Genomic DNA, 12,531 nt, shown 5'->3' with positions numbered 1-12,531 from the left:
AGGGAGACAGGTCAGAGATTTAGTGCTGTCCACAGTTTGTCTTCAATAACCCAAGACAGATTCTAGGTGCTAGCATTGAGGGCAGCAGTATAAAATCCTGAATTCGTTAGTCTTCAGCAGAAAGGGGAATAATGCAAACTGGAAGGGAATGGAATAAGCCTTCCTAAAAGGAATAGCAGGAAACTTTTGAACCTCTCTGGAGGTTGGCCCATTGTGTTGGGAGTTATTTTGCTTCACATTCACCCTCCTTACTCCTGCACAAAGGCACATTCCTTTCTAGAATGTAAATAGACACTAAATAAATAAACAAAAGGAGTGATTTTCCACTGGGTGCTGAATTGGCTCCACTGGCTGCTTCTGGCTCCACAGTGTATGACAGCAGGGCCACTATTCACAGAACACTGACAATATATGGACTAATTGGGATTGCCTTGGGCAGTTTCTGTATATTTGGAAACTTTCTTGGCACTACTGCTGCCTTTGGCTGTTGCAAAGACTCTGCTGCTTATTCTCACTTCCTTGGTTTATTTGGGGGGTGTGGGTAGTGTTGTTTTTTTATAATGCTTGAAGGTAAAACCATTTTCTTCTGTTTCCCTTTCCTGTTTGTGGCTGACATTCAAAATACACCCATTTTATTTCTGACAATACCAGCTCCTGCACCCTCTGCAGGTAAGCAGGCTGAGGAACAACAGTTCATTCCCAGGAGCAAAATAATTCAGTGGAAGGAAGAACAAGATAAAGAAAGCTTAGGTATTGTTTAATCTCATCCTAGCAATCTCAGTTCTAGCCTAAAGGGGACATTTCTCCTGCCAGGCACTTACTTGCTGCTTAATTCTTTCCACAATATCTTTCAAGTCATGTGGAGGGACAGAATATTTCAGGTATCTGGTAAAGTTTGGGTGAGTCATCAGGATACTCAGCATCTTCCGTCCGTAATACCTAGCACAGGAAAGAGAGGCCAAATTGAGACTGCTGCTGTCCCTTCTCCCTTGTGAAGAAACAAAGCAAAAGTGGTAATAAACTGATATTTGAAACTGGCCATGTGCAATACCTTCTCAAGAAGGTATTACCAGTTCAGCACAGAAAGGCATCTACCTTCACTTGCTGTCACTGCACAGTGCTGCTTGTCCCTGCTGACTGGGGGGGGGGGTCGGACTGGATGACCTTTGGAGGTCCCTTCCAGCCTGGACCATTCTATGACAACACAGGGCAACAGCAAGAGGGAATTTCACTCTGAAATTGTGGATATCTTAAGGGGGCTACAAGAAAGCTGGGGAGGGACTTTTGAGGGTGTCAGCTAATAATAGCACTAGGGGAAATGAAACAAAACTAGAAATGGGTAGATTCAGATTGGCTGTTAGGAAGAAGTTCTTCCCCATGAGGGTGGTGAGAGCCTGGCACAGGTTGCCCAGGGAGATGGTGGAAGCCTCATCCCTGGAGGTTTTTAAGGGCAGCCTGGATGTGGCTCTGAGCGACCTGATCTAGAGTGAGGTGTCCCTGCCCATGGTAGGGGTTTGGAACTGGATGGTTCTTGAGGTCCCTTCCAACCCTAACAATTCTATGATTCTGTATGCTTCTGTAGGATCAAAGGATGCCAAGGGACAAGCAATTCACATTCCCCTGCTTTGCTGTCATGGCTTATTTGCAGTCTTGCTGCCATTGCACAATAATTTCCTTTCACTGGCAGAGAAGCTAGGACAAATCATCTCATGCTTACTGTTTATTATTCTGCACTGCCATGGATGCATGCAGGCAGCTTAGCTGCTCAGGTGTTCTTCCATCTATTATAGGGAATTTAAATTAATAAAGGGGGGGTGGGTTTTTTGGTTTGCTCTGGCACCTCTGAAACTACAGCTGCCTTCAAGAGGAAATTTGGAGGTCATACAACAACTGGGAAGAAAATTTAGTGACTATCACAGGCAACTAAATCTACAGAAGACTTTTAGAAAGACCAAATACATGGGTTAAAAACAGCTGGAACTTTTCTAGGACAGTCCTAACCTTGTTTGGGATCATTTAGTGATGACCAATGGCAAACTCTTCAGCTTTGCACTGTGCACATGAGACCAGATAAATCTGTCTGACTAATATGAGCTCTGCTGATCTGAATAAAGTATCATACAAGGAATCACAGAACTACTGAGGCTGGAAAAGACCTTCGAGATCACCAAGTCCAGCCTATGACCTAACACCACCACATCAACTAAACCAGGCCACCAAGTGCCACATCCAATCTTTTCTTAAAGACCTCCAGTCATGGTGACTCCACCACCTCCCTGGGCAGTCCATCCCAGCGCCTAGTCAGCCTTTCTGTGAGGCAGTGCTTGCTAACATCCAACCTAAACCTTCCTTGGCACAGCTTCAGGTCATGCCCTCTTGTTCTGTCACTTGTTGCCTGGAAGAAGAGCCTGACCCCTACCTGACTACAACTTCCTTTTAGGTAGTTGTACAGTGATAAGGTTCCCTTTAAGTCTCCCCTTCTCCAGGCTGAACACCCCCAGCTCCCTCACCCTTTCCTCATATGACTTTCTCTCTAGCCCCCTCACCAGTCTCATGGCTAATCACAGGGATTTGGCAGCGGCCCTTCTTGCTGAACAGCTTCATGTTACCCAGTTCTGTCCTCTCCCCAGGCATTATTCACACTGTGAAGTAACTTTCTTACTATTTACTTCATCTTCCACTCTTTTGTGGTTTGATCATTTACAGCCAGGCATCAAATGTGCTTTCATGTTAGAAAAGGCTGCCCAGGGAGGTGGTGGAGTCACCATCCCTGGAGGTGTTCAAAAACCATGCAGGCAGGGCACTTTGGGACATAATTTAATGGGCGAGGTGGTGTTCGGATGATGGCCGGACTGGATGATCTTAGAGGTCTTTTCCAACCAAAACAATTCTATGATTCTTCAGGGAGATGAAACTAAGATCATCCATCACCTTGTGTCCTGATGATTGTCCTGAGCAAGCTTCACCAGCGTGTGCAGCAGCAGGTTGATACTGTCACGGCTTCCTGACAGGAGCCTCCCAGCTCCGGTTTGCTCCACGGCAGACAGGAGATGCTCAGCGGCAAACCTCCGCACCAGGACGTTGCGGTGCCTGGAAACAAGAGAACAAACCCCAGGGTAGAGGGAAGAGGAGGGCCAGAAGCCCAGGCCTTGGTGGTAGCACGCTCCCTGTCATTGCTGGGGGAAGGAGCCATGTGTTCTTATTGCAGTTTTAGCCTGTAGAAGATTCTGTCTGCCTGGAGAAGATTTTGGGGGGGAAAGCCCTGCAGAGCATGAAGCTGCAGAATATCCAACACTACAGACAGCCTGTTCTTTGGGCCTGGGCAAGAGGTATGTTTGAATGTTTTACCCTTATCAAAAGCCAAGCAAAGGGCAGCAGTTGTTTTAGCCTGGTTGTCCTCTCTAGAGGGTGCTCATTTGAAACTGCCAAGCACAGCATTAGTGTTTCAAGGCAGTAATTGCTTCAGCTTTCCCATGGGATGTGAGGATGCCTCTAAAGTGATTCACCATCTCAAGGCTAACATGCAGCACCAATATGAATAGACAGTGGAGCTCTGAGGGCATAGCAGACTCCTCTCTCTAGGAGCTGCTTCTGCTGTGCAGGTTGTGCCCACACCCAGTGGCTTCTCCCCCACATGCTCTGTGTCCCAGCAATTAGCCTCATTATTTCTCAAGTTAATGACATCATGGTGATGTATGGCTTTTCCCAGGTCCCTTGTGGTTAGTCCTGTGAAATATCAAAGGGCAGGCACTGCTGGAATTGCCACTGTCCCTCTTCCCACAAAACCACAAAGCTACACCACCACCCTTTGCAGGGACTTTTGCTTCCCCATCATTCATCCTGTCTAGGTGTGGTGGATTGAAAGTTCCCCCCAGCATTACATTTGCCAGAGCAGCTCAGTTGGAAGCAAATGAAGCTGTATTTGCAAGCAAAACTACAATCTACAATGAAATGTAATGAAGATATACAAAACATACAGTGTTTACATATATTTACAGGCATTTACAAACAGCACAAGAACCCCCCTGGACAAAACCAAGGGCTAATAATAGCTTCCCCACTCCCTGCCCTGCTCCCTCTACCCCCCTATACACAAGGGACAAGAGAAAGAGCAGAGAATTGTTAGTTAGCCACAACAAAGAACACAGTAAAGGTCAGCAAAGCCAAGAGAGAGCCAGAGCTAGTATCTGCCAGAGCAAAGAAGCTGAAAAGAGAGAAAGTTAGCCTACACAACCACCTTATGCTTGTAATCTATCCAATGGGATCATTTAGAACTTATAATTGTTTTCCTTTTCACACCCAGTGGTGATTTATTTACATTCTACTACTTTCTGTTTGGGAGCTGTGGAAAATTTACTAGGTGCAGCTTAAAACTACTACACTAGGCAGTGCTGGCAGACTGTGAGAACAAACAGGCTGTAGCAGGGCACCAGCAGAGAAAGGAAGAGAGGCTGGTCAGAGAATCTAACCACCAAGTTCACAGAAGGTGCAGGAGAAAGGATCCTTCCCTCCCATCATTCCCCTTCTGTCTCCCGTGTCAGTTTTAGGCTGATGCCTAGGAAAATTTTCCACAGATCCTGAGTAGAAATGTGGTAGAATGTAAATAAATCACCATTGGACTTAAAAGGGAAAATAATGGTAAGGTCTAAATAATCCCACTGCTTTAATAAACTAACACAAAGTCAGTTGTATAAACTAACTTTTATCTCTTTTTGGCTTCTTTGCTCTAGCAGATACTAGCTGCTGCTTCTGCTTGGCTATTGCTGACCGTGGCTGCGTTCTTGTGGTGGCTAAGTACTGACAAGCTACTCTCTGCTCTTCTCTCTCTCTTTGGGTTGGGGGAAAGGTAGCAGAGAGGAGGAAGCTTTTGGTAACCCCCTGGTTTTGTCTAGGGGGGTTCTTGTGTTGTTTATAAGTTGTAAATGCATGTAAATATTGTATATTTTGTATATGTTCATTGCATTCCATATTTCTAGATGTAAGTCTGCTTGTGAATATAGCTTCATCTGCTTTCCATCTGAGCTGGTCTGGCAATTTTGTTTTGGGGGGTAATTTCAACCCACCATACTCCTGTCACTTCCCTCTACCCACACAATTGAAGGTGAAGGAGGACGTCACTAAGAGCAAACCAACATACTGGGCTCCAGAAGCCATGAGAGCAGCCACTGATCGTGCAGGAGTCACATTTGCCACCATGATCCCCAGGGAGCGACTGGCTGCTTTCTGAATGAACTCGTTGGACTCTCCCATCTTGTGGAGCAAGACTGGAGCAATCTCATTCACTTCATGGTCCATGTGCTTCTTCATGGTCTTGAAGAGCACCCCAAGAGTGCTGATTGCAGAGCGAGACACCTTTGAACGCAGGTTGTTCACCTGGAAAAGTCATGAGGGAAAATCTAAGAATCACCTTGCAGAGAAAATCAGTTCCCCGAGACACAAGTCCCAAGAAACAACAGGACTTCTCACTCTCTCCAGGTAGAATGGTAAGATCACAGTAGAAGCAGAAGACCACAAATGCAGAAACATCCTTATCCTGAGACCAACAACTTTTCTGGCCTCAAGACCCACTTAGGCAATACAACTTTAATGAGACTGCAGGTCTAAAAACTCCTGTTTCACCTGGCACAAAGTGTGCTACTTGGCTCCTGATGTACACTGCTTTGATTTTCACAGAAGCACAGAATCAACCAGGTTGGAAGAGGCCTCCAAGATCATCAAGTCCAACCAATCACCCAACCCTAGCCAATCAACTAGACCATGGCACTGAGTGCCTCATTCAGACTTTTCTTAAACACCTCCAGGGATGTTGACCCCAGCACCTCCCTGGGCAGCACATTCCAATGGGCAATCTCTCTTTCTGTGAAGACTTTAGGCCCTCTGGTTGAAAAGAAGAAAAACAAAACAATACAAAACAAAACCACCACCACCACCAAACTCTTCAGCAAGGGCTGTTTTCAAACTATAAAGGCACAATTCAGAAAGATAAGGTAGAGGAAAATTACCACTTTCCTCCTGTCCAAAATTGCAGCACTGGCAGTTTGAACACTCAGCCAGGAAAGAGAAAATACAGGGTCAGGTCTACAGATTAACTTGCAGCAGAGGCTTGAGTCCATCTGTGGCTCCATCTGCTCTCAGGAGTAGATGTTGGACTCAAGGCACTCAAGGACCCTGGAGATCACATGCAATTGCAGCTACTATCTGGGGGGTTTACAGCATTCAGTGCTGCTCTGGAGTGATTCTTGCTTCCAAAAGGCTCTCCCACAAGGGGAAGGAAAGAAGGAGAATCTCAGAATGATGTGCTTCATTTGAAAAATACACTGAAGGACAGACCAGGAGTTCTTTCTGCCAGACTGAGATAGTGAAGCTGTGTGCAGTTGCCCTGCAAACCCCACAGCTAGGCTGCTCCAAGCACCCAGTGGCTGCCATGCAAAATTCCACCCATGCACAGAGGCAAGAGATCGCTGGGAAGTGTAAGTGACCAAAAAGCAAGCAGAGAGGAAGAGGGGGAGACACCACCAGGAAACACCAAAAAATGAATAGTTGCAGGCTACCCACCAGGACACTGAGGAAGAGGAAATGATAGGAAGATGGGAGGCAAAAGCTGCAGTGTTTGATTACAGCTTGGGCAGAGATCTGGCTGCAGCAAATCACTTGATTAGTGTCCCCATTTCTCCCTGCGTACAGTGCATTATAATGACACCTAGCTCAGAGAGGAGCGAGATAGATGCTCCACACACCAGTAAATATAGCTTTGTGTAGGGACAGATGATACAGACAAGTGACACAGCTATTAGAAAAAGAAGGTGTAAAAATAGCATTGAAGGTAGCCCCTGAGCACACAGGTAAATGAACAAGCACAGATCTACTTCATGGCCCATAACAGACACAACTAAACACAATGTTCTTACCTCTTTGGTAACTGCCAAGGAAACATCATCAAGTCTAGAAAGAAGGATTTCTGAATGGCAGGCAGCCAGGCATCTGATGTTGTGGAGTGCCTTTGTCTTATCATCCCTGAAAGGCAATTACCAAAGAGACTGATGTTTTTCTCTCCATCCAGGCAGCACCATCTGAAGCTACCAGGGTGTTGGCTCAAACAGACCAAAAGAAGTGCTTCTGATGCAGCACTTCATGGAATCATGGAAGTCATTGTCACAGGGTGCTGTGCTGGTCAAAAGTGAACAGAGCAAACCAAGAGGTAAAGAGATGCTTTCAGAAGGGTGGGTTAGGCTGTGGCCATTCAACGAGGCAGCATTTCTGGAACCCCTAGACTTCTCTCAGTGCTGTCCAGCAACAGGACAAGGGGCAATGGACACAAGCTGGAACACAGGAGTCTCCATGTAAACATGAGGGAAAACTTCTTCACTTTGATTATGGCAGGCCCTGGAGAAGAGTGCCAGAGAGGTTGTGGCATCTCTGCATCTGGAGGCATTCCAAACCCATCTGGGAGGTGTTCCTGGGTGATTTGCGCTAGGTGATCCTGCTCTAGTGGCAGGGTTGGACTTGATAATGTTCAGAGGTCCCTTCCAAACCCTACAATTCTGAAATTCTGTGAAGTCTCTGTGCTGGTGCTTCCTAGAGCTCAGAGATTGTACTGTATTTCTGTTTCTGCCCCCTCCCCTGTACCTTGTCCCTGAGAGAGAGTCCAGTCTGGCTATTACTGGGACATTTTCCCCAACTGTCATCCCCAGAGGGCTGTTCAGGAGTCTCCATTGCGATTCTATAGTTGAGTTGGCACTCTGGAATATGGCTGTTAGTCCTGGTTTCCACACCTGGGCAGAAGCAGCACTATCAAGTGAAAAATCCTTACTCAGTTCCACCTGAACCAGCAACCTGAGACCCCCAAATCTCTGAACTCAACACCACTTCCATCCTGCTTCTGGCTTCAGCCAGCAAATCATCTTGTTCCACAACACCCTCTCTTTCCTGAAGATTTTCTTTGCAGCTGCATAGACAGAATGCAAAGCAAGGAAAGAGCACGGACCTCCTGCAGCTGTAGCACAGCTCTTGACCAAGGCAGCTCTCATGTTCCGTGCCTGAGGCTGCTTTGGCATGGTTTCACTAGTTCCCCTCAGACATCTGGGCTGTCTGGGCTCAGAGGTACTAGGGAAAAAAAGTGTTTTTAACTTACACTGAGAGGGACAAAGAGTGAACATGGGACCTTCTTACCACTCATCACTGCTGAGCCATGTGAATGCATTGAGCAGCTCCTGCTGTGGGTGAGGGAAGGGTCTGGCTTCCTGGATGTCCCCATCCTCTGCCTCATCTTCATCCAGTATGCACTGACCAATGAGTGGCAGCTTCTTTGCTGTAAGGAGAGTGTCAGATACCAGCATGACACATCCTGGCTCAAGACATCCCTCTGCCAAGCAGACTGCAATCCAAACAGAATGGTTTAGGCTGGAAAAAACCCAGCACTGCAAGGCTGCTGCTAAACCATGTCCCTCAGCACCACATCTCTGTGGCTTTGAAACCCCTCCAGGGATGGGGACTCCAATACTGCCCTGGGCAGCCTGTGCCAGGGCTCGACAACCGTTTTGGGGCGGAAATTGTTCCTCATATCCAAACTAAACCTCCCCTGGTGCAACTTGGGACCATTTCCTCTTATCCTATCACTTACTACTTGGGAGAAGACACCAACCCCCACCTGACTCCAGCCTCCTTTCAGGGAGTTGTAGAGAGCCAGAACAGAGCTGTTCCTGCTGGGCTCAGGGAGATTCCCAAGGAGCAACCACTAGGGAACAGAGATACCTGACCCTCTAAATCTGAGGGTGCCTCTGTTTCCATTTGCTTCCAAAATTCTAGACAACAGGCAGCTGAAAGCACATCCATTTTTGGGAGACTATTGGGAAAGTAGTAGTTTATGGATCTGGCTATTTTCCAAGTGTCATGAATATTTACTATTTCAGAAGTACCCACTGGCTGTATTTTGAAGATGCTGAGGTGGAATGTATTTGTCACCAAATGTCCTTGTTTGCAAACCCTGCAATGCTTAAGCTTTCTCTTGTGGCAGAATAAAAATGCAATTTCCAGTCTAGATAGTGGTGACAAAGGAAAAAAAGCCTTTCAAATGTGAACCAGGAATGAAAATATGTAAATGCAGATGCAAATTGTTGGTAAACAGGCTCTCTTGGTGATAAATGGACAAGGTATAAGAAAATTCAGCTGACAAATGCATTTGTTATGAAACCTATTCATCATCCAAAGCACCATAGGTCAACAATTTCATGCCTTGCACTCAAAAGCTCATTGTGTAAAGTGGAGATGAAAACACCTGAGCTGTCTAAAGGATTGAGCATAAACGTTGCACAGAATCTAGATGAAGTGCTAGGGACTCTCGAAGGGGTTTATGCTACCTTGCATGTCCTACAAAGTGTGGAGGCAATAGAAGATCAAAACTATGCAGGCAGAGATTGATTTGGATGTCAGCAATATCACTGTCACTGCCAACAGTGATATCACTGCATGGGTATGTTGCTATGCATATCTCCAGTTAGTGGAGAGCCACATCAGGCTAGTTCTGGTTGATTTTGATGAACAGAGCAGCATCACTAAGAAAAGAGCATTCCAAGCTCCCTTCTTCTTAACTCATTGTGGTAGCTTTAGGCTGATGCCTAGGAAATTTTCCACAGAGCATGGTGGAATGTAAATAAATTACCATTGGATGTAAAGGAAAAATAATGATAAGGTCTAAATAATCCCCTTGGTCTGATAACTAACATAAAGTTAGTTGTATAAACTAACTTGCTGTCTTTTTGTCTTCTTTGCTCTAGCAGATGCTAGCTGGTGGCTTTTGCTTGGCTGTTCTGACCTTGGCTGCGTTCTTGTGGTGGCTAAGTACTAACAAGCTACTCTCTGCTCTTCTCTCTCTATTCTCCCTTGTACAGGAAGCGGGAAGGGAGTTGAAAGGGGGAAGCTGTTGGTAACCCCTGGTTTTGTCCAGGGGGGTTCTTGTGTTGTTTATAAATTGTAAATGCATGTAAATATTGTATATTTTGTACCTATTCATTGCATTCCATATTTCTAGATTTTAGTCTGCTTGTAAATCCAGCTTCATCTGCTTTCCATCTGAGCTGGTCTGGCAATTTTATTTTGAGGGGAGTAATTCTCTCAGATTAGTTGGGGGGTAATTTCAACCCACCACACTCATGATACTCAGAATCATAACATGAGGTAGACTACCCACAAAGGAGAGAAGAGAATCAGACTTGATCTTAGAAAGAAGTTCTTCACAGAAGGAGTGATTGCCCATTGGAATGTGCTGCCCAGGGAGGTGCTGGGGTCAACATCCCTGGAGATGTTTAAAAAAAGCCTGGGTGAGGCACTTGGTGCCATGGTCTGGTTGATTAGTTAGGGTTGGGTGATTGGTTGGGACTTGATGATCTTGGAGGTATCTTTGAACCTGGCTGATCTGTGATTCTGTGATCTGTTGTATATTTATTGCAGGTAGCAAGCAGCCTGGGAGCTACCAGGTAGCCTCTCTTGTTGTGTTGTCTGCGACACAGAGCCACCACACATGGGTGGGGTGACCCGAGAGGCACTGCTTGTTCCCAGCTTACAGTGCAGGCAGTGAGATGAAAGAGGCTAACAGCTGTGAAGCACTTGTAGGTGCAACGGCATGATTGTACCAAGTCACTAAGCTCCATGCAGAAACAACCCTTGTTGTGACAGCAACAAAAATGCTGGCTGGAGAGCTAGACAGCAGCACAGGCAGAGGGCCAAGACAGCAAGTGGCTAATGGCTTGTGATGGTGCACATATGTGCACAGTAGGAACCAGAGCTCAACCCTGCTGTTACAGCTGCCTCCTGGCACCAATGTTACATTTTGGACTATTGCTATGGGCAAAAGCTAGAGCTGAAAGCTTTGCCACCTCTTTATTCAGCTGAAATTTCCAGTGGATCTGTAAGCACCAACTGCTCCAATGTCACACCAAGCTGGAGTGGATCCAAAAGAGGTTTGCTCTCAAACCTCAGGACAGGCTTTGGACCCAAGTTCCTGCCTGTACTTGAGAAATGAGGCAGTTTGTGCTCCTTGTGCAAGGAAAGAGCTTGGTAAAGAGGCTGCAGCACAGCAGACTCACCCGAAAGCCTGTGGGGGGCGCCACAACCCTGGCTGTTGATCCTGGGCAGTGAGATCTTGTTGGCTTGCTCCCCCGAGGAAGTCTCAGCACATTTTTTGCAGGTACTGCTGGTGCAGGGCAATTTGGAAACGGTCTCATTGATAGGTGGTAGGCCAGATCCTGCAGAGATTGAAAAGAACCTTGTAAGTGGAGAGTGCTGGACAGGATGGGTATGGGTTTGGAAAGGGCTAGAAACCTTGCTGGAGCTTAGTAACATCCCTTTGTTGACCCAAACAACTCCAAGAGTGACAGCTGCACACAAATGTGGGGCACTAATCACATTTTGGGTTGACAGGGACCTTTGAAGGTCATCCAGTCCAACTCCCCTGCAATGAGCAGGGACATCTCCAGCTACACTAGGTTGCTCAGAGCCATGTCCAACTTGACCTTGAACACCTCCAATGATGTGTAATCAATGACTGCTCCAGGCAGCCTGTTCCAGTGTTTAAGCACCCTCATCATAAAACCTTTCTTCCACATATCTAGCCTAGATCTCTGGGATTTAGTTTAAAACCAAATGCTCTCTGTTGGATTCTCTCCAGCAGGTCTCTCTCTCTTGAACTGGGGAGCCCAAAACTGGACACAGTATTCCAGGTGTGATCTCACCAGGGCAGAGTAGAGGGGCAGAAGAACCTCCCTAGACCTGCTGGTCACTTTTCTTGCTGCACCCCAGGATCCCATTGGCTCTCTTGGCCACAAGGCCACATTGCTGTCCCATGGAGAACTTGTTGTCTACTAGGAGTCCAAGTTCATTTTCTATGATCTTTCTCCAAGATTTTTCACTATGAAAATAGCAAGAAAAGGAACAAAAAGGTCCACAGATGTAGCAACCACTTACTTTTTTCAGCTGCATCTCCAGGCTCAACCCTCTCTTTTGGAAGCTGCAACCCCAATTCCTTTAGTTTCTTTCTGTGTAAACGTTCCATCTCTCTCACTCTCTTCTTGAGTAGTCTGTTCTCAGCTGACAAGGTAGCCCATGTCTAGTTGCAATGGAAATACATCATGGAGCATGAAGAGAGATATATAAACCCTAACACAACAGCTTACCAGGAGCACAGGGGCAGTGTCATAGCCTTTAATGCACCTCCTTATACACCCCAGTATGGTTTCCTTACCTCATGTCCTTTTCCCTCTGACATCATCTTGTTAAGTCTGTCAGAGTCTGTGCCAATTTCCCTATCCTCCTGCTCTTCCTCACTCATCCTGCTGGATTCTTCTGTATGAGAGACAGGGGCTTGGAGGTTACCAGGAGCCTCTGGGAAGCTGACCTGGAAACCACTAGCTTCAGGATAACCACCTTAGGGTCACTGCAGCCAGCCAGACCTGCAAAGCAGAGACAGCAACTGGCACAGAAGCAGGTTACCAGGAACCTCTGGGAAGCTGACCTGGAAACCACTGCCTAGAGGACAGA

At 46.5% G+C, this 12,531-nt stretch overlaps 1 protein-coding gene across 1 annotated transcript in view; it reads right to left on the bottom strand.

The window, feature by feature from the left end:
- Nucleotides 1-12,531, bottom strand: part of TOGARAM2 (TOG array regulator of axonemal microtubules 2) — a 46,698-nt gene that overhangs the window by 11,074 nt on the left and 23,093 nt on the right. The window contains exons 4-11 of the mRNA XM_054169053.1: nt 12,328-12,443; nt 11,959-12,100; nt 11,082-11,240; nt 8,170-8,308; nt 6,909-7,014; nt 5,138-5,373; nt 2,932-3,090; nt 822-939 (exon numbers count right to left, since the gene is read on the bottom strand). Of these exons, the coding sequence (XP_054025028.1) occupies nt 822-939; nt 2,932-3,090; nt 5,138-5,373; nt 6,909-7,014; nt 8,170-8,308; nt 11,082-11,240; nt 11,959-12,100; nt 12,328-12,443 (1,175 nt within the window). The remainder of the gene's footprint in view (nt 1-821; nt 940-2,931; nt 3,091-5,137; nt 5,374-6,908; nt 7,015-8,169; nt 8,309-11,081; nt 11,241-11,958; nt 12,101-12,327; nt 12,444-12,531) is intronic.

Source organism: Dryobates pubescens, chromosome 2 (assembly GCF_014839835.1).
Source record: "Dryobates pubescens isolate bDryPub1 chromosome 2, bDryPub1.pri, whole genome shotgun sequence".
NCBI lineage: Eukaryota > Metazoa > Chordata > Aves > Piciformes > Picidae > Dryobates > Dryobates pubescens.
Note: the sequence above shows the minus strand (reverse complement) of the source record. Positions and strands in the feature narration are given on the sequence as shown.